Source organism: Gracilinanus agilis, chromosome 1 (genome assembly GCF_016433145.1).
Source record: "Gracilinanus agilis isolate LMUSP501 chromosome 1, AgileGrace, whole genome shotgun sequence".
Taxonomy (NCBI): domain Eukaryota; kingdom Metazoa; phylum Chordata; class Mammalia; order Didelphimorphia; family Didelphidae; genus Gracilinanus; species Gracilinanus agilis.
The window spans coordinates 164171612-164193656 of record NC_058130.1 but is presented as its reverse complement, the minus strand read 5'-3'; the positions used below and the strand labels follow the sequence as shown (position 1 = coordinate 164193656).

The 22045-nt window shown below is 34.9% G+C and overlaps 1 protein-coding gene across 1 annotated transcript in view; it reads left to right on the top strand.

The window, feature by feature from the left end:
• AGTPBP1 (ATP/GTP binding carboxypeptidase 1) overlaps positions 1-22045 on the top strand; it is a 180466-nt gene that overhangs the window by 60901 nt on the left and 97520 nt on the right. Inside the window, exons 3-6 of the mRNA XM_044678095.1 lie at positions 11077-11144; positions 17483-17546; positions 18370-18516; positions 21377-21479. Coding sequence (XP_044534030.1) covers positions 11077-11144; positions 17483-17546; positions 18370-18516; positions 21377-21479 — 382 coding nt within the window. The remainder of the gene's footprint in view (positions 1-11076; positions 11145-17482; positions 17547-18369; positions 18517-21376; positions 21480-22045) is intronic.

Genomic DNA, 22045 nt, shown 5'->3' with positions numbered 1-22045 from the left:
TACATATTATTTGACTATATTTACATATAGTCAAATAATTTGTCAGGTGTGACAGAACTAATATATGTTTGAGGGAGACTATAAACCCAGGTTTTTATGATGTCTAGTGTAGAACCATAAGATCACTAGCTTAGTTAACACTAAAATTAATATTTCTATTGTTATAGAAAAATTATAGATTAGGATTTATTATAGTTAGTGAAAAAGCAGATCAGGAAAAAGCTGGCAGAGCTGAACATGCCAAATCTGGAATGCTGCAGAGGGACCTTTTTCAGTGACTCTCTGTAATGGCAGTTGGCTTTTGGGAGTTGGAGTTAAGCAACAAACTGAAGAGCCTGTGGATTTTGGGTTATCTCTGTGCCTTGGGAAGAATATTCAAGATCATCTATCAAGCCCAGGAAGTTCAGGTTGAGATTAGAGTGTTATCTTGTATGTTGGACATGCAGATTTATCTTTCTCCCTGACTTCTGCAGTGGATTTACTTGGCTGTTTACCTGGAGTTCCCAGAGACTTGATCCAGCTTGAAAACCATTCAGTGGTATCATCCATTCTCTGTGAGATTCCTAATTACCCCTGCTTTATCAGCCCTGCCTAAGCTGGCTGCTTGTATTTAGTGTTAGAGAAGCTATTTCCCTATCCAACATTTTCTTGGCAGTTACCCATAGACATTTAGTGACAATTGATGCTCTTACCTCCACTTCCTGTCCCTGCTCCTTTACTAAACCTTTTTATAAAAGCTTCCTTGACTTTTCCTTCCCAGACTACAAGAACCCACTGTTAAGTTACGTGTCTCCCTGGCTGTGTTTGAGTTTTGTTACCTATTCCAAGTCATTGAGGGACTAGTTTTACCCTGCTGTACTTTGTTTCCCCTTTTAATTCCCTACTTGTTCCCAGTTACATATTTTACTATTTATTGTATGAGTTATTTAAATGTATATTTCTTAGGTATTTGTAAGATAGCAGCAGAGATTTATAATTCTGTAGCCCTGAAGTCAAAACCTTGAGAAAAGGGGTGAGGGGGCAGCGCAAGATGGAGCGTTTGTTAGCCCTTTCTGGGTTTCTCCCCCAGCCACCTTCCTCCTGTCTGTGATTAGACCCTTGAGTCTGGCACGACACTCCCTCCGGACTAACCCCCCTGCCCACCCTGAGATTCCAGGATCCACTGGAGTCTCAGCACATTAGGTGGGGGACAGGACCTGTGATCTTCCTCCTTTCTTTTCCCTTCCACCAGACAGTTCAAAGAATTCAGGCTTTCTTTTCTTTTCTTTTTTTTCCCATGTACCTTTTAAGTTGGGTTCAACAGGAGGATCCTCCAGCTCTGTTCTGTTCTTAGATTTGGTTTTCTGTTCCCTTGAAGCCCTTTGTCCTTGATTGGTGTTGAAGGGTTTACAGAGGTCTGGAGCCCTGCTGCTTTTAAGCCACCATCTTCCCAGAATTCCCAAGATCTATCCCCCCCCTCTTATTATTTTTTAATTTTTTTGATTTTTTTTTATTTTTGATCATATTTTTTGACCTCCCTGCCCCACTACCCACCTTGGTTTTTTCCTTCTGACTTTCTCCATAAGGTAAGAGAATTTGATATCCCAATGGATCTAGCTGCTCTTTCCTCTCAGAATTCATTCCGCTGAGTGTAAGGTTCAAGTATTTCTTATTAACGCTCTCTTCCTCTCCTTCTTATAATAGTATTCTTCCCCTCCCCTTCCCATGCACCTCTTTGTGTGGTATATATTATCTTATTTTTCTTATTCCTTCAAGTTTCTCTTGGTACCATCTTCTATTCCACCCCCCCCCTTTTCTTTTTTTGCATATCATCTTAGACCATTTAGTACTCCAACCTCTCTCTATGAATAATTCTTCTAATTACTATAATAGTGAATACAATTTTTGAGAGTTACATATAACATTTTTCCTTATAGGAATACAAATAATTTGATCTTATTAAAGTCCTTAAGGAAGCAAATTAAAAAATTTTTTTCTTTCCCTCACTTTCTTATTTACCTTTTCATGATTCTCTTCATTTTTATAGTTGGATATCAAACTTTCCACTCAGTTCTGGTCTTTTCTTTACAAATACTTGGAAATCTTCTATTTTGTTGAATGCTCATACTTTCCCCTGGAAGTATATAGTCAGTTTTAATGGGTAGGTGATCCTTGGTTGTAGACCCAATTCTCTTGCCTTTCTGAATATTATATTCCAAGCTTTGCTGTCTTTTAGTGTGGAGGCTGCCAAATCCTGTTTAATCCTGATTAGTGTTCCTTGATATCTGAATTATCTCTTTCTGGCTTCTTGTAATATTTTCTCCTTAACTTGGAAACTCTTGAATTTGGCAGTTGCATTCCTGGGGGTTGTCTTTTGAGGATTTAGTGAAGAGGGTGTTCTATGGGATCTTTCAATGTCTATTTTGCCCTCTTGTTCAAGAACATCGGGGCAGTTTTCTTGGATAATTTCTTGAAGTATGCTATCAAGGTTCTTGTTTGTTTCTGATTTTTCAGAAAGACCAATATCTCAAATTGTCTCTTCTAGACTTGTTTTCTTGGTCTTTCATTTTCTCAGTGAGATATTTCATATTTCCTTCTATTTTTTCAGTCTTTTGACTTTGCTTTATTAGTTTTCTATCTTGCAAGATCATTGGCTTCTACTTGCCCAATTCTGGTCTTTAGAGACTGATTTTCTGCTATAATCTTTTGATTTTCCTTTTTGATTTGGTCTATCCTGTTTTTCATGGTTTCCAGCTGTTTAATTTTGGTCTCCAATTTGCTTATCATTTCATTTGATTTTAGGACTTCTTTCTCTAATTGGGAGTTTCTGTCTAATTGGGAGTTTTAAAATGTTAATTTCCTTTTGAGCTATTTCCCACATTTCTTGCCATATCTCTTCCACCTTTCTCATAATTTCAGATTTGAATTCTTCAAGAGCTCATGACCAATTTTCAATTTTTGGGGAAGGTTTGGATGTGTTTACTTGTTTATCCTCCTCTGCTATCTCCTCTGTGGTCTGGATTTTTTTTTTCTCTGTAAAAATTATCCAGGATGAGTGCCTTTCTCTTATTCTTTCTGGTGGTTGAAGGTTGTATTTCTTGAGTATTGTTTGCCAAACTATGCTGGTTTTTTCTTCCCAGCCAGAAATCTGAGGGAGGAGGGCAGGCTCTCTGTGTATGGAGCTATGGAGCAGTTTTTGTCTGAGGCTACTTTTTGAGGCTCTGCAGGGCTTCTACTGTCTGTGAGGCTTCTACAGTCTGCCGCTCCTTTCAGCTCTATCTCTGAGCCCAAGTTCTGCACTTTTTAGCCTCCTGGAGTCTCAAATCTAGCTGCTCCTGGTGGCCCCATTTAGATGCCTAGAACCTATAGAGTGCCCCATGCTCCCTCTGTTTCTGGCAGGCTGGCTCTGACTCTGGCACCATAGGTGGGGTGGGGGAAGTTTGGTCAGCTTGTGTTTTGGTGGGAGCTATTTTACCCCTTTATAGCGTGGAAATGTCCACATCCCACATATCTTCGATGCTGCGCCCTATTGTGGAGTCCATCTGGATTTTGCTTTTTTTGTTCTTTTGAGGTATCATTTATTGGTCGGTGGTAAGGAGAGTAAGAGTCTTGCTGCTACTCTGCAGTCATCTTAACCTGGAAGTCCTGTACTCTAGAGTTTAGACTCTCAATATCCATGTAATAGTATTTAAAAAAATTGAAATGGTATTAAAAAAAAAAAACCTTGATGGACAAATTCTGTAGGAAAAGAGCTTCTTTCAAAGTCAGCTACACTAACACATAGATAATGTAATCTTTGATAAATCATAAAAAATAATATATCAAAGGTCATGTTATTCACAAGCCTCATTTTGCTAAGTGCACATGTGTGTGCTTTGGAGAACAAAAGCAACTCTTTAAACAGATTATTTTTTTCTTAACAATCACAGGCTACAAATTTGACCCTAGGTGACATTGTAAAGTTATAGACATTTGTCTTTAACATTTGCACTCACCTCTTTCTGAAACTTTTTTGATTCTGCAATATAGATCTTTACCCTTTGCTGATATCCATCAATTTCTACTTTTCTCCCCATATCTCTATACATCTTATGTTAGAGTCTACCCAGTGACATTTTGAAGACCTCTTACTACTTTGACTCATCGAGCCCACTTCCAAGGGTTGCTACCAATTTTCTTAGCAAGTATACTAAAGTCTCTATAAGGTTTATACATAGAAGAGTTTTCTTTCATGGTAGAAAGGATAAGAAAAGACATGCTTATGAGGTCAAGGAGAATAAAGGGGCCATCCTATTTATTTATAATATTATTTTGGGGTTTGTTTCTCTATGTTGGCATTCCCTTACAAAGCCCCTTTGTGTCCTACTGCTCTTTTCTGGCTATAGTTGATTCTTCTTTTCTGATATATTGGTCCTAGAGTTGGCATAATTCTTGCTTCCTACTACCACTTTGACATCTTCATTCTGCCACAATCACTGACCTTTCCTCCATTAAGGAATCTTTCACCTGTTGTTACCCCTCAGAAGATCCTTGTTTGATCTATTGTCCACTTGGACACTGTCCCTTGTTTCTTAGGAAGTTCAGTACCTGACTCATATTCCTTATCACTATTTTAGTCCATGACTTCTTACATAGTGACATCTGTGTGTGTGTCTATGTTTTATATAGATATATGTTATATGTAAACATGTGTTTATGTATCTATAAATAATATATATATACATAAAGAGATGTTTGAGGGTACATATATGTGTATATACATAACATAAATATACACATATATATTACAAAATACTGTAATTGCCTCTATAAAAATTAAGGCCATCTGTCATGAGCACTCTCATATCCCCCAAGCAATCTATTTCATTAAGTTATATCTAGATACAGTGGTACCTTGACACATGAGTTTAATTTGTTCCATGACCAAGCTCATAACTCAATTTGCTCTTCTGTCAAATTGAATTTCCCCATTTAAATGATTGGAAATGTAATTAATACATTCTGGCCCCCCAAAAAACCACACTTTTTTTGGTTTTTGTTTTTATATGCTTTTAAATACGAAAATGTACTTTAAAAATAACAAATATATTTATAGGTAAAAAAGAATACAAAGAAATAAACTTGCTTATGAAATGTTATTTACCTTCAAGGTCAGGCAAAGATGCTGGAGGAGGTTTTCATTTCATGTGCTGTCACTTAACATAACTTACTCTCTACACACTTAATGCTACATTTAAATGCAAAATTGACCTTACACATTTCTTAAGATGTGTAACTTTATTGCTAAACTTAATTGCTATTTTTTTACTTAATTATCATTTTCTTCATTTAATTTTAGTTGTTTTGCCACTTTCCTTCATTTCACTTAGAGAGTCTATCAACAAAAACCTTTCTATGGAAGTTTGTTTTTTCCTCCCTTTCAGAACATTTTGATAATGTGTGAAACAACTGTTGTTATACAACTCCAATGTATGATTTGTTGCAACTTTTTCTGGATGTTTCTTTTCAATAAACTATTTAATTTTTTACCAAATCCTCAACATTTCCTTAATCTCGCTTGTATTGATTACTTTATCCACCTCAGGCTCCTCCCCACTAATTTTCCTCAAAACCTTTGTATGCTGCTGCTGCTGCTGCTGTAACTCTTTCAATTCCTCCATCATCAGAACCCATGGTTAAAAGTTAAGAAATTTGCCAAAAAAAACCTGATAATAAAGACAAAAATAAAGAAAGCAAAAGCAATTTAATACAGATGCTCGCATGGCCAGATAAACATTGAACTAAATGAGACAGCCTCATGTAACTTGTGAAATCTAAAGTTCTGCAGCCTCTCTAATAGAGGATGGCAGAAGCTCATGATTCAAATATCCGCTTGTGACTTAAAGCAAAAAATTCTGATCATAACTGCTTGTATCTCAAATTGCTTGTGACTTAAGGTGCTCATGTATCAAGGCATCACTGTAGATATATAGATTTCTCTTTCTAGGTATCATTCATAGCTAGCTAGCTAGGTAGATAGATAGATATACCCTCAAAGACCCAAGCTCTCTAGTTCATCCACTCTCATAACTCTACTTCAGATACCTATATGGATGATCATACCTTAGAAGGTATACTTACTCATAGTTGTGCCACTTCTATGATCTTGAACTCTGCAATTTCCCCTCTGATCATTTTCTCCCAGATTTCCATATTTTTTCTATATTACTCTTACAAATCTATTCTTTATCCTCACTATGTGTTCTAGTCCTTCTGTTTTCTATCACCTCTGTTTTGCCTTTACTTGCATTCCTTAACTATTTTGACCCTATAGTTAACTAGTTCAACTATGCATTGATCTTCAGAGTTGCCTTCCTTACCCTCTTCTCCTACCATTTATATCCTTCCAATTCTCAGTCTTGGATCACCTGACTCCCAAACCACTAAATCCTTGTTCTCTAAGTTATATTTCCCTGCTGCTAGAGGATGTCTTACCATTAGGTGAACTAAGTTAGTTATAGATTTATGTTTTCTTATGCCAACTTGTCCCTCACTTTAGCATGAGAGGCATTTTATTCTTTCCTAATTGACTGTCAGGCCCCCCAAATTTGATTGTTCCAAATATTCTTAGGTAACTAGGTGCAGTGGATTGTGTGCTATCCTTAGAAGCAGGAAGACTTGAGTTTGAGTTTTTGAAAGAAACTTGACTTTTGAGTCACTCCTTAGCCATGTGGCCCTGTGCAAATTATGTAACCTTTCTGTGTCTCAGTTTCCTCATTTGTAAAATGGGGATTATAATAGCACTTAAATCACAGGATTTTTTGTGAAGATCAAATAAGTTAACATATATAAAGCCCTATGCAAACCTTAAAAGAGCTATATAAATGATAGCTGTTTTTTTAATAGGCCAACTATATGGTGCATTGGATAGAAGGCTGGACTTGGAATAAGGAAGTCTTGAATTCTAATACAGCCTTAAACACTTAATAAATTTGTGAACTTGGGCAAGTCATTTAGCTTCTGTGTATCTCAGTTTCCTCATCTGTAAAATGGATTTAATAATAGCACCTACTTCCTAGGGTCATTGTAAGTATCAAATGAAATAATATTTCTATTTATTTATTTATTTATTTATTCATTCATTCATTCATTTATTTATTTGTTTGTTTGTTTGTTTGTTTGTTTGTTTGTTTGTTTTTAAGCCCTTAACTTCTGTGTATTGGCTCCTAGGTGCAAGAGTGGTAAGGGTGGGCAATGGGGGTCAAGTGACTTGCCCAGGGTCACACAGCTGGGAAGTATCTGAGGCCGGATTTGAACCTAGGACCTCCTGTCTCTAGGCTTGGCTCTCAATCCACTGAGCTACCCAGCTGCCCCCTGAAATAATATTTTTAAAGTACTTTGCAAACCTTAAAGTTCTGCTTCTTTCTTCTCAAATCTCCTATGCTATTTTCATCCCCCTCCTTTCAGCAGATGCTGCTGTTTTCAATGTTTTTGCAAAAAATTGAGGCTATTTATAATGAATATTCTCATATCCCCTACTTCTTTCTCAAAATCTATCTACATCTTCACTCATTCTTTCTGTCTTTGATTCTATCTGTGGAAATAACTATTCTTCTTGCCAATTCTGATCCCTTTTCTTGTTCCCTTAATACTGTTCTTTCCTATCTTTTCCACAAGCTTGTCTTATTCATAAATTTTTTTCTCTTTTATTTTCAGTCTTTTCTTAACTACTGATTCCTTTCCTACCACCTAAAAACCTGCCCAGGTTTACCTTATTCTTTAAAAAAATGAAACAAAATAAAAATTTTACTTGATTCTGTATGCTCCTTTGGCATTTACTCCTATCTCTATTTTCTCTTTTTACTGCCAAACTCCTACATACATCGCCCACATTTGCTGCCACCATTTCCTCATCACTCACTCAAACACTGAGAAAAAAAGAGTCAGATGCAATTAACATTTTGCCAAAATAAAAAATCCTTATGAAATTTTAATACAGTCTTTTGAAACATTTGAATGAAGAACAACATGGTTATTATAAAAATTGTGTTAATTGAAGGGTGAGTTAGAACAGTTAAATTAAGTATAGATTACCTCATAAACTAATTATATCATCATTGCTTGGCATTTGAGTAATATAAAGTGTTGATTTTGTAATTTTATTTAGTAACATAGTATCCTTTGTTATATTTTAAACTATTTGTCAATCTGCTATACAGTTTTAAACATTTGTGGTCTATATAGGACCATGTTGGCAAGCCTATGATATATGTGCCAGAGGTGGCACACAGAGACCTCTCTGTGGGCACTAATGTCAAGGACTCAGTGTGCCTGCACAGAGTTCGCCAGAGTTCCTAACTAGAAAGCCTGAATGAGGTGCAGCTGGGTGACTCCCCTCCCTCTGTCCCCAGTAGGAATTAGTAAGCAGATCTCTTCAAGATAGCATCCTTTTGCAGGACAAGATTGCTCCACCCCATTCAGAATAAAATACCCTCTTTTGGCCTGAGTGAGACAGAAACAATTTATGCCTTTACTATCAGAAGCAACTTGTGTTTTTATGATATGAAGTATTTTTGGGATTTGGGGATGTGTCTTTTGAGTTTGTATTTTAAAAATGTTCAAAACCTGGAGTCCAGTAGTTTAGGAATAAGTTTTATGAACCTGAGGCTAAGCTAATAGCTTCTTCACTGTTCTATCCTCCCTTCCCCAGTTTCTTTCACAAGCAACTTTTATTTGCATTCTTAGTCCCCTCAACTTTTACTAGCCTGTTCAATTTGCATTTAAAGGGGTGCCTACCTGAGGGAGAACAGATAGGCTAGAAGCTCAGAACAGATAGGCTAGAAGCTCAGGGAAAACATAATAGTGGCTTGTCTGAGGTAGCAATCAGCTCAACAGCCAGATTAAAACTTGATTTCAATCCTTGACCATTTGCTAAAAAGGTTAATTTGGAGGATACCCCCTTCAGGAAGTCTGGAATGTGATGAGATGAATATGTTAAGATAATGCCATTTAACCTGAGGGTTATATTTTCCTATAAATAAGGGGTTTTCATGTAAGCTGGGCCTTTTTTTTCCGGCCAACTTTTTCTTTCTCTCTTTTTCTCTCAATAAAATGTTGCATTTGAAATCGTATCTGATTCCTTGAATAGTGGCTAAAGAGGGTGTACTTTGAAATTTTCAAGGCCCCCTTAATTTCTATTTCTCACAGGTTGGAGAGGAGCTAGGTTTGAAGGGATCATAGCTCACATAACTAGAGGGGAGCAGAATAGAGTGCCTGTACCCTGTATGTCTCCTTCTCCCCAACCCTATATCACCTGTCCCCCTTCCCAGCCAGTTCAATGGGAGTGCTTCCTCCCTCCCCTGAGTGGAGCACTCAGTGGGAGTAGAGGCACAGAATGTGGTCTCTGGGGGGGCATGGGCAAGACACTTGGTCTAGCGGGTGGGGTGGGGGCAGGGCCTGGTACTCCATCTCTTAAAAATTTCCCCATCACTGATATAGGAGTTTGAATAAAGTGTTTTTTCCAAAATCTGTATTGTTGAGTTGGCGTAGTACAATGTAGAAATGAAAACTTTTGAAATGTGTCGGTAGCTGTGTTCTAAAATGAGGTATAATTTTCCCTTCTTTATGTTATGGCCTAAAATTGAACATTCTTAGTGTAATTCAGTTTACAGATAATACCATTTGATTTTTCTTGAACTGAATTTTAATTACAGTTTACCTATATACTAGTATTTGAAGTTTACCCAATATGGATACAGTTCACCTCAATGAAGGACATTGAACAGTGTCACCTATCTTGAATGTAACCAAGAACAATGAATTGAGCAAAAAGTGGCTTAGATATATCACACAAAAGAATGGACACTTTATTCATAGTAAAGTTCTTGAAGGTATTTATTGAATATCTGCTTACACTTTAGGTGTATTAAAGTTAAAGAAGCACAAATATCTTGTTTCTTAGTTCACAGTTGAGTATTAGAGTGGTGTGACAATGAGAAGGGATAGTCGATAACCTAATGCTGTGAAATTCAGAAACACAAAAAAACAAAATAATCTCTTACATGTTTTTGTATTTTGCATATGCCTGTGCAGTTATAGATATATATACTTTTGAAATTCAAACAAACTTTTATGTTTGAGTAACTCATGAAGAAATCGAATCAATCAGTTATTTGTTTATTGAGTGAGCTTATATATTACATTATACTCTATTGAAGAAGATAGGCAACCGTGTAACACATTTTTAGAATGATTTCTGGCCAGTTGCTAAAACAAAATGTTTAAAAGAGTTATCCAAAAATGTACTTATGTGGAATGATTTGTAGCCTGTTATACTAGGCAAATTAAATGATAATAAATAATTCAATCCATCTCTGTTTAAGAAGCATATCCTCTTCTAAACTTTGTTTCTTTCCCTTTGTGTTTTTCCTATCAAAAGTGTCACCACAACTTTCTGGTAACTTCTCTGTACTTCCTTGGCACATAGCCTTTTCTTCTAGCTTCTATTTCACCAAAGGAAGGAAAATTAGGGGGAAGTTCACACGAACCTACAAATAATAGAGGAAAAGTTGCTTCTTCTTGGATAGTGGGAGAAAACTTTTAGCTTTCTTTCATTTCTCTTGAATGCAGAAGCATCTCCTTTCCATTGCTTTTGTAAGTGCCCCTGTGATATTGTTCTATTCAAGATTCTTAAATAGCATTTTAAAAACACAGTTTAGAATATTAGATTTTCCTTCTTGCTATTTTTGATAAAAGCATTTTCCATTTGTAGACCTGGAAAATTTGTGGGAGGCCTGGTGTCCTATTTATACTGATTTCTATTCCTAGCCTTTGACATTGCCTTTGAATTATTGGACTGGAGAACAGGGACTACTTGGGCCATGTCAGGAGCAGTGGTGAAATGAGGGAAATACTTTATTCAGTGAAATATGGAAATATATCATGCTACAATCTGGAGAGTAGGGTCATCAATATCAGAGGCAGGATCATCCAAGAAGCTCTTTGATAGGTGTCTTAGGTCTATGGATGGGTAACTTTATCTACTATAGTTATAAAATAGTTACAAATATTTTTCATTTTTTTTAGTTATAAAAAAGATACTATGCTTTTACCTTTCAGAGAAAATCAGGAAAGAAATAACAGCCAAAGGTTCTACAGGAATGGATGTTCTACTCTCAACATTAGAGGTAAAGCAACCAAGGCTTAATAATATTTGTAGTTAATGATTCTTCATAATGAACATAATAAGCATTGAGTCTTTTTCTCCCTTAATTTCTTTTAATAACATTTTGAATTATTCCTTTTTGTCATTAGTTTTGAGCTAGAGGTATAGTCAAAGAAAATTAAACTTTATTACTTTTAAGTATTATTATTGTATAGTTGGGAAATAATAAGCATTCTGACTATGTGGATATATAACTAAGTGATTAAAAACATAAAATTTAACTTTGCCATGACTAATTTTAACTAGCAGAAAATGAAACTGTATGTAGTAAATTTAGCTTTTAAAATCATGAATCTTGAGGTTTCATTGTTATGTTGTAAAATGCTGACATAAAGGTAGAAACTTTAATTAATAGGGATTATTCCATTAGTACTTCAGAAGATTACATTAATGAGGGCAATTGTCTTCACTGATAGAGATATATTTGCTATTGTAAAAAGGAATCATATCTAGTAGGGTATCCTCTTAGACCTTCATTAGACTTCAGTGACATTTAAGGATCTGTGGCTAAGCCGTCCTTTTTATTCCCCCCAGTTGATTATCTATAGCTGCTGTTCTAAACTTTTTCTTCTGTCCTCCAGCTTCCCATACTGTCATCTTCTCCCATCTTTTAGCTGAGGATCTTGTTTCATACTTTACTGAGAGAATATAGAGGCCAATTGTTATGATCTCCCTTCCACTTTTTCTGTATTCTACATCTTAAAATGCCTTGTCATCTCTGTTCTCTCCTCCTTTTCTCCAATCTTTGATGTAGATATAATTCTTTATCTCAGCAGAGTCAATCTCTGTACTTGCACCCTTGATTCCATCCTCTTCTCTGGCAGATTACTCTCGAAATCATCCATACGCACCTTTCCTTCCTTTCCCCCTCTCCAGTTTCTCCTTGTCTATTGACATACTTCCTTCTGTCCAGAAACATGCACAGGTCTCTCCCTTCCTTAACAAACCCTCACTTAACCCTGTTCTGTTTCATTTCCTCCTTTCATAGTCAAAACCTTAGGAAAAACTGTCAGCACTCATTGCATCTACTTCCTCTCTTTTCACTCGTGTCTTAACTCCATATAATCTGGCTTCTAACTTCATCTGTCAACTGAAACCAATTTTTCCAAATTGCTAATGATGTCTTCTTTAAAAAAATTTAAAAAAATTTTTAATGAGCAAAAATTATTTTCTTGCCCATACAAACTCTTTCCCCTCAATTGAGAATGAAAGAAAAACAAAAATCCTTGTTACAAACATCTATTGTGAAGCAAAAGAAATTTCCATATTGGCTAGGTCCCCTCTAAAAACTATATCTGTCTATCTCTAGTTTTCTTTCTATAAAGAGATATATACATAAACACATATTCACGTACATTCACACACATATACATTTACACACATTTATATGTATACATTTATGTATATGAAAATACATATTTTGCCTCATTCTGCATTCTAAATCATCTTTTTATTAATAAGTAGATAGCATGAGCCCTCCAGAATCATGGTTGGTTATTACACTGTTCAGAGTTCCTAATTTATTTTGATTTGTTTGTCTTTTCTATATTGTTGTCTTTGTATAAATCATTCTGGTTCTATTCATTCTGTATCAATTATATAGTCTTCCTAGGTTTCTAAAATCATCCCCTTTTATCATGTCTTACAGCACAGTAGTATTCCATCACACTTTTATTCCATAACTTGTTCCTCTGTTTTCCCAACTTATGTGTGTATCCCATTCTTTATTACTTACAAAAGATCTATAAATATTCATATACATTCTTAGAGTTTGTTTTTTAGAACTAATTCCTCCCTTAACTTACCCTCCCCACCTTTAATTTCCCCTTTTCACTTCTTACCCTTCTTTTTGTCCTTCAGGGTGGAGGGAAATGTATTTTTAAGACCAGTTTTGTGAATTCATCCCTCCTTTGAATCTGTACCAAGTATTGGTTCTAAGATAGAAAAATGGTAAGGGCTAGGCAATTGGGATTAAGCGATTTGCCCATGGTTGCATAGTTGGAAAGTGTCTTAAGATCAGATTTGAACCCAGGACCTCCCATCACTAGGGCTAGCTCTTTTACCTATTGAGACACCTATTAGACCCTTGTCCAGTGATTTTTTTTTAAGCCCTTACCTTTCATCTGAGAATCAATCCTGTGTATTGATTCCAAGGCTTAAGAGTGGTAAGGGCTAGGCAATAGGGGTTAAGTGACTTGACCAGGGTCACACAGCTTTGGGAAGTGGCTGAGGCCAGATTTGAACCTAGGACCTCCCGTCTCTAGCCCTGGCTTTCAATCCACTGAGCACCTACCTACCCCCTTATCCAATCATTCTTAAGTTTTTTTCTCAATCTGTTTTCTGTCTTTTTTTTCTTTTTCTTTCTTTTTTTTGCTGTGAAGTACTTTAAATTTTCTTTTGCTTTTTGTTTAGCCTTTTAACTTTATTAAAATTTTTTTGTTATCTTATAGAGTCATCGACTTCTATTTTGGCCATTTTAATTTTCAGGGATTTTGTTGCTACTAATTCCATAGCTTTAATTTATTTTCTAGTTTTTTTTCTCTAGACCTCTCATTTAATTGCCAAAAACTTTTTTTTAACTCTTGATTCATCTTTGCCAGAAATTCTAGTTGAATTTGTGCCTACACTGTGTATTTCATTGAGACTTTGCTTATAGATGTTTTACATTCATTATCTTCTGAGCTTATATCTTGATTAGCTCTTTTATCATATCAGCTATGTATGATAGAATTACCTTTTTATTTATTCTTCCAACCTACTTCCTGAATTCAGATTTGATGTTAGGGTTGGGATTTTTATTCTTCTTGAAGAAAATTCTGAGCGATCCAGTTCCTGATTTCTAAGGATACTGAGTACTGTTGTTTTAGGAACTTAGGGACAACTTGGGCAGAGTACCTGATAACTTTTGGTGCTCCCCAAAAGGTCTGATCCAGGGTAAACTTGGATTGCTTTCCCTCCAGTCTGAGCTTTCCAACTTCCTGACCTGTGTTTGGGTTTGGGCAATAGCTAGACTTGCCTACTATCAGCCACCTGGGAAGCTTTGTTAGTTCAGAGTGATGTAACTATAGAGTTCCCTTTGTTTTGGGATTTAAGACCTGGTTATTTCACTTTATATTGGGATAGAAGCTGGTTCTAAGGCTTTCTCTGCCTCTGGAATCTTAGCTATACTGCTTCAGCTTGTTTGTTCCTTCCTTTAAGGGGGCAGGTATAGGTTGCTTCTGTTCTGGATTTGTCTGGAACTGGATAGTTGGCAAAGAAAAAAAACTGCCAGTTTGCATCTATTCCTATATTGGTGCCCTCAGATGGATCTAAGGATGCCATGGTATGGGTCTGGAGCCTCCATTTGTGTATTTATGGTCCATGTGCAATGTACAGCTGGCTGGGTCCCTGTCCCTGTTGTTTGCAGATCTCTCTATCCTTATGCTAGTTGCACTGGAAAATGTCTTAATTACTTTTTCTTGGGATTCCCCTTTAGATTAGTCTGGTGATTTTTGGGTTCAGTTGGAGGAATTTTACAGGGTGTGTATAAGTGGTATTGGTGCCACCCTCAATCTTTCCCACCGATGTCTTAATTTCAAAATCTGATGGATCCTTTTTGATAACTTTCAAAGTATTTTCACTGTTGATCACTCTCCTGTTCTAATTTTTTGTGAAGCTACTTTTTTCCTACGTGTCTGATGATTGCTTTTCTTTTTTTTTTTTTTTTCTGAATCCCCATCCATATTCTTCCTTTAACTATGAGTTTACTTTAAGTCTTTTTCCTTGGCTTTCTATCTTTTCCTTCAACCATCTCTTTTGGTGACTTAATAGTTCTTATGGATTCTTTCTTTACACAGATGACTACCAGATATGTAAATCTGATTATAGTTTCTCTCCTGAACTCTAGTCTCCCAGCAGCAACTGACTGTTGGACATTTCAAACTTGATGCCCTAAAGATATTTCAAATTCAATATGTCCTTATAAAGAGCTTATTATCTCCTTGAATCCAGCCCCAACCCACTTATCTTCTGAATGTTGTTATTTCTTTTGGAGTGCAAGACCATATTTCCAAATGGTCAGGTTCATAACCTTACAGTTATTCTTGATTTGTCACTCTTATTTACTCCAAATCAGCTACCAAGTCTTATTGATTCTGCCTCTTTAATGCTTCTTATATTTCAAGGGAGCTACAATTTTAGTTGAATCCTTCATTACTTTTTCCTTGACTATTTCATTAATCTTCAGATTATTGTCTAAATGTTTCTTTCACGTCACTGATCTACCTTCTCTTCCATATAGCTGCCAAAACAATCATTCTAAAGCTGGTAGTTCATCTGCTCAAGAATCTTCAGTGACTGCCTGTTGCTTTTAGGATAATACAAATTTATCTTTTTAGGATTTGAAATCCTTTACAACTTCATTCCAACCAACTTTTCCCATGACATTTTTATATATGGCATTCTTTCTTCTTTGCACAGGTTAGTTCCTATATCTGTAACTTCTCCTCCCCTATTTTTGCTTCTTAGCAAAAAAAAAAAAAAATCTTTTCCTCTGAGATTGACTTAAATAACCTGTGTGAGACCTTTTCTAATCTCTCAGTTGCTAGTATCTCCCTCTTCCCCCATTACTTTTTTCTCATTTTGTGCATGTACTTTTATATGTAAATGTTCTAAACTCCTTGAGGGCAAGGACTGTTTCATTTATATATCTTTATATTGCCGTTCTTAGTCCATAGAAGTGATCAATAAATGCTTATTGATTGATTTATTGGAATTATCCTTTGCTAGGTTTTTTACTTTGGTAAGTAAGATCTATTAGAGCTGATATTTTGTTGACATTGCATTGAGAACTCACAGCCACTCTCATGTCTCTTAATCATAAGTTATATGAATCATGCTTTTGTGAGATAAAGTATCTTGAATCTAGAACAGGAGGGGAAATTCAGAGGCTATCTAGACTAATCCTCTTATTTTATAGTTGAGAAATCTGAGGAAATTTAAAGTATTGTTTGAGATTCCACAGGTTAGAGGAACCATATGTATTCCTAGACTTGCTTCAGTGTCATAAATATAAAAATATTATTAGGTCAACAGAGAGAGAGAGTATTGGAAATTGGAGGTATAGAGAATCTTTATAATGCCATTAGAATCCCATTTTCATTTTCCCTTTCCCTTTTAAAAAATGATTTCCTTTAAAAGACAAATATAATCAGGATTTATTGATAATAATATATTTTAATATATATTTATGGATTTTTTCATTGTGTTTATGATGAAGTTTGAAATTCAAGTGGTATAATTTTATGTTGATAAATTTTTGGGAAATTATCTTTTGTGCAAATATCTATCTATCTATCTATCTATCTATCTATCTATATATATATATATATCTGAAGGTTGTCTTTAAAGGGATTGATTTCTTCTTTTGGCCCTGGGAAGGATGAATGTATTATTGAGGTAATATTTGTATTCTTGGGAAATATTGGATTGTAATATTTAACGTAGAGTTTTTTGTTGTTTATCATGGACCTCTTTGACAGTCTGGTGACCCCTTCTCAGAATAATACTTTTATATAAATAAAGTACATAGATTACAAAGGAAACCAATTATGCTGAAATACAGTTTTTCTTCTAAGAGAAGAAATTTATCAATTCTTCTTATTTCATTATTGGAATATTGGACAAAAGCCAACAAAGTCCAATCCCAGTTCTAGTTATTGTTTTGGTACAATGTCTAGATGTTTGTTTTTGTAGTTTTGGACTTTTTGAACTCATGTAGTTTTATACCTAATATTCCTTCAAATGTCATTTTTATTTTTCAATGCCCCTTATAAATAAGAATACATGTACATAGGAAAAAATTTTAAATGCATAATAATAAATATATAATGAGAACCCTATTTTAATGAAAAAGTAGTAAGAAAAAAATGGAAATTTCCCCTAATGTTAATTAATTCCCTTCTAATCCTAATAATTTAAATTTTGTGACTCTTTATGGCCTTTGAAGTGCTGTCCTCATGATTCTGTGAAGTGTGTCAGTGTAAGTATTGTTATCCCCATTTTAAAGATAAAGAAATTTGTTAAGTGACTCAGCTAGGGTCTGAAACCTCGAAATATAAGTTTAAGGATTACAAATTTCAGTGGGAAAGGAACAGGGAGTATAGTGGGAAGTGAGAATAGTAGAAATGTAGAAACATTTGATCTTAGACCCAAAAATTGAGAAGGAAAAGGTGCCTACCAAAATTTAGGTAAATGCCAAAAGGCAGACTTTGGTAAGTATGTACAATAATTTTAATACTGCAAATAAAATGTTTATTTCAGAACACGAAAGATCTTCAAACCACACTTAACATCTTAAGCATTCTTGTTGAATTGGTGTCAGTCGGTAAGTTTTCCTTCATTCTTTTTTCTTAAACTTAAAGAATAATGAATTACAAAAAATCCAAAATCCAAAATGAGAACATCTGATATCTTTTTGCAAAGTCCCTTTAGAAGTATACTATTTTTTCTTGAGATCAAAACTGTCTGGAAAATTCTTGATGTAGGGGTACATAAATGAATGTATGTAAACCTAATACTATTTTGATGCAAATATCTCAAAAATATTACAGAATTATATCAGGATAACATACTTGGGTTTATGTTATTACAACATGGCATTTTAAAAGCTTGTTGTCAAATTTGTAACCTTGCTATGTAATCCCTTTATGAATTCACATGACATCTTGTGGGGTGTCAGTATAATATGTGTGTGGTTTAAAATGGATCTGTAGTAATTTAAGGACATGGCACTGTAGCTGTTTTACCTATTGTTTTTACTATATCATTGTTGCCCCATATTCCTGAGGGCAGGTGCCCACAATTCCTATTTTATTATTTAGGGAAGACCATACAATTATAGACCCATCCATTTCAAACCCCTAACTTTACAGATGAAGAAATTTAGGGTCAGAGAAGTTAAATGAATTGACCAAAGTTACAGAGGGCACAAATAACTGAGCCAGGCTTAGAATTAGACTTTGTGGTTCTTTTATTGTTCTTCCACTGCTCCATTTCATCACATTCCAAGGTGTGCTTATTATGTTATACATTTTTCTGTGATTTTTTTCTGACAATGAGATGAAATGTCCAAATATTTAATATATTTTGACTTCCCTCATTTTACATGATTTACACTGAAGCTTGTGTATGTTGTTTTAAATTCAAAGGTGGTAGTAGGAGAGCAAGTGCTTTAGTCTCCAAAGGTGGCACCCAAATATTGTTGCAGTTACTTTTGAATGCCAGCAAAGAATCTCCACCACATGAAGAGTTAATGGTTCAAGTTCATACCCTTCTTGCTAGAATTGGACCAAAAGGTAACCTTTTTTAATGGGATAATTATTATAACTGGATAATTAGAATAAGAACTCTCCTTTGTAATATTTCCATTTGTCTTGCTGAACTCTGGATGTTTTCTGAATTCTCTTTATTTTTAAGTCATGGTTATGATTGCTGATTATAATCTTGATTTTCTTGAGGAGTTTTTAAATAGATAGTAGAGAAGTTGCTGGGTGAAAACAAATTTAAATTATTATAATTCCTCTTTCAATTGCATAAACTCTGCTTGAGGACAGTTGAAAATAGGGAGGAGAATTCTGCAAACACTTATTCAGCATTGCTTTGTTCAAGGCACTGTGGCTGTTGCTGAGTAAATAATAATTAAAAATAGCATAATCCTTGACCTTAGGGAACTTATATTCTAACAGGAAGGAAACATGTATATTGCAAATAAGTATGACACAAAGTAGTATGTGGTAATGGAAAAAAAGAGAACCAAAATGCACTGAAAAAGTTGGAGAAAAAGATTACTTTAACCTAATGTGGGATGAACAAGGAATGGGGTTGGCATTAAAGGTTTTATTAAGGAAATGGTAACTGAGTTAGGCCTTGAAGAAAGAAAAAGATTTTGGCAGCAGAGATGTGGTTGAAGAAGTTTAAGAATGAGTTAATCACACTCTGTTGTTATTGTTTTCCCTTTTTAAGCAACTATTATGTGTTCTGCAGAATTGGAGGTATCATCTCTATACCAAAAATGCAAAATGACTCTCATTCCTTTGAGGTCTTCTTCAGTGATGGTGGTAGAACACGGAGAAAGAATCATATGGTTTTTAGACTCTATAAACTTAAACTTAAGTGCTTTAAATTTGAGATCTTTGTTCAACAGCCATTTGGAGAGAATGAGTCATATAAGTATTGACATTTTCACAGTAAATGATTGTAAAGAAAGAGATTGTAGTAAAGTGAAAAGATGGTTCATTGTCTATCCTTGGAAAGGTAAGTAAGAAATAAGTGGAGTTAGTTTTTTTTATTTTTTATTTTTATTTTAAACCCTTAACTTCTGTGTATTGACTTATAGGTGGAAGAGTGGTAAGGGTAGGCAATGGGGGTCAAGTGACTTGCCCAGGGTCACACAGCTGGGAAGTGTCTGAGGCCGGATTTGAACCTGGGACCTCCCATCTCTAGGCCTGGCTCTCAATCCACTGAGCTACCTGGCTGCCCCTGGAGTTAGTTTTATCATGTGTCCAGGAGCAACAAAATAAATTTTCAGTGGGACATTTGCTTATCTTGTGTTGAAGTTCCTTTAATAGTTGTAGTTGAATCTATACCACCATGAGATTAGTAGAGAACTTCTATGAAGAAATTGCTAAGACTTAAATTAATAAATACTTGGATATTGACCAGTGCAAATATGGAAATAGGTGAGACCAGTGAAAACTATATTGAAAAATATGAATCAAAAGTAAGAAATGAGAGGTCAAATACTTATAGAATACATGGAATCCTCATGTCTATATATCATGAACACTTTCAGAAAAAAATCAAGGTACTCTCCACATTGCAAGCATTTGACATGGTAAAAATACATTTTAACCGATGGGAAATTACTTCCTTCTGTTGTGGGAATCACTTGTTCAACTGTCCATGTATAATAAAGTAACTGATATGTTAGAGCTAAGATCAAATTTACTACAGAGCTAAAAGAATAAAAATGGGAAAAATATTTGGTATGCAATTAAGACAATTCCAACCTGACCTATTTAGATATTATTGATAATAAAAATGGATTATAGACATAATACATAAACAATGCAACATATGTAACTTTTATAAAGTATAATTAATGTAAATAGAGTGCCACAATGAGAAGCCCAAAACATGTAAAATATGCCTTAGTAAAAACTAGACTTCCTGAGGAGAGAGATATGACAGCTAAGGATAACAGTTGTTTAGAATGTAAACTGGCCTGCAGAGTATCACATAAAAGGATGATTATGAGCACTATTTCTTAATAAAACAGAGAGAAGCAATGTAAGGTAAAAACAGTTTAAAGAACTCTTTGTGAGAGTTCTAACTAAGCATATTCATCCTTATAAGAATAATGCTCTTCTGGCTCTTTTTGTCCCATCCCCCATTCTTACATCCTAAGGGTAAAGGATGAAAATGGAAGAAGAAAAACAAATATAAGAAAGATGGAAAAGATCTACAGATATTATTACAAACTTCTTGTCATCAAGGAAAATGGAACCATCACACTTATTCTCTAATGTTACAGTTTCACATGTACTAAGAGAAGTAAAAATGGCACTAAAGAGAATAAAGATAGGAAAAACAACTGTAGTACACCAAGTATATGTAGAGGAAATCTTTGCTGCAGGTGACAAAATCATGAAAGCTTGAAGGAATTCACAAAGAATCAAAAACAGGAAAATGCCAAGGACATGAAAAATATTACAACTCAATAATAATAAAAAGTTAGTCAAGATAACATTAACAACTACTTATTAACACACCAATGTTCCCCATTATATACAAACATTTTGTGCAATTTTGCCTACTCTCCTCTTTAATGTTAGGTCTAACTTTTTCAAAAATCTCTTTCATTATTTATTTAACAAACTTAGAAAACCTGGAAACTTGGAAAACTTGGAAAATAGATGTTCTTTATCCTTGTGGATGGCTAGGCTAGACTCTCTTGAATGGTTCTGGATCATGTCCAGAAGGCTCTTTAATGTTCCAGGGCTTAATCCAGTAGTTATAGTGTTATAACAAACAGGAACTTCTGTAGTACTTCACCACTTAACAGAGAATTCAATTTAGACTGTCCACTGTTTCTCTTCTATGGCAATAACAAATACCTTTGGTTACCATTTGACTCCAAGTTTTATGTTTCACTAGATATTACTGATGAGCAGACCATAAATCAAGGTTCTCTGTGCTATCATATCTCCCAAGGAGTTTTGCATAATTTTGATGTTTGTCGGGGAGAAAGTATTAAAAGGTGGCATTTTGCTTCATTAAATCAAATACTTTTTATACTCAATAAGCAATAAGCACATTCAGATCATTTATTCTCTGCATCTTTCTGTGAATTATATAATGATAAAGACATGTTCTAATGTGTAAAAGCTTGCCTATTTTGTAGTAATACCTTGATTAAGAATGCCATTAATGGGCATGTATAATCATAAGAATTCTAAGTTCACTGGTCAGCTCTTCCCAAATCTCACTTAAAGTTCCACTCATCTGGCTTTTGAACATAAGAAAGAGGATTGCTACAATAGATTCCTTTTTCTATCTTAAGAAATTCTCTTTAGGGGGCTGGGTAGCTCAGTGGATTGAGAGCCAGGCCTAGAGACGGGAGGTCCTGGGTTCAAATCTGGCCTCAGACACTTCCCAGCTGTGTGACCCTGGGCAAGTCACTTGACCCCCATTGCCTAACCTTACCACTCTTCCACCAAGGAACTAATACACAGAAGTTAAGGGCTTAAAAACATAATAAATAAATAAATAAATAAATAAATAAATAAATAAATAAATAAATAAATAAATAAATAAATAAATAAA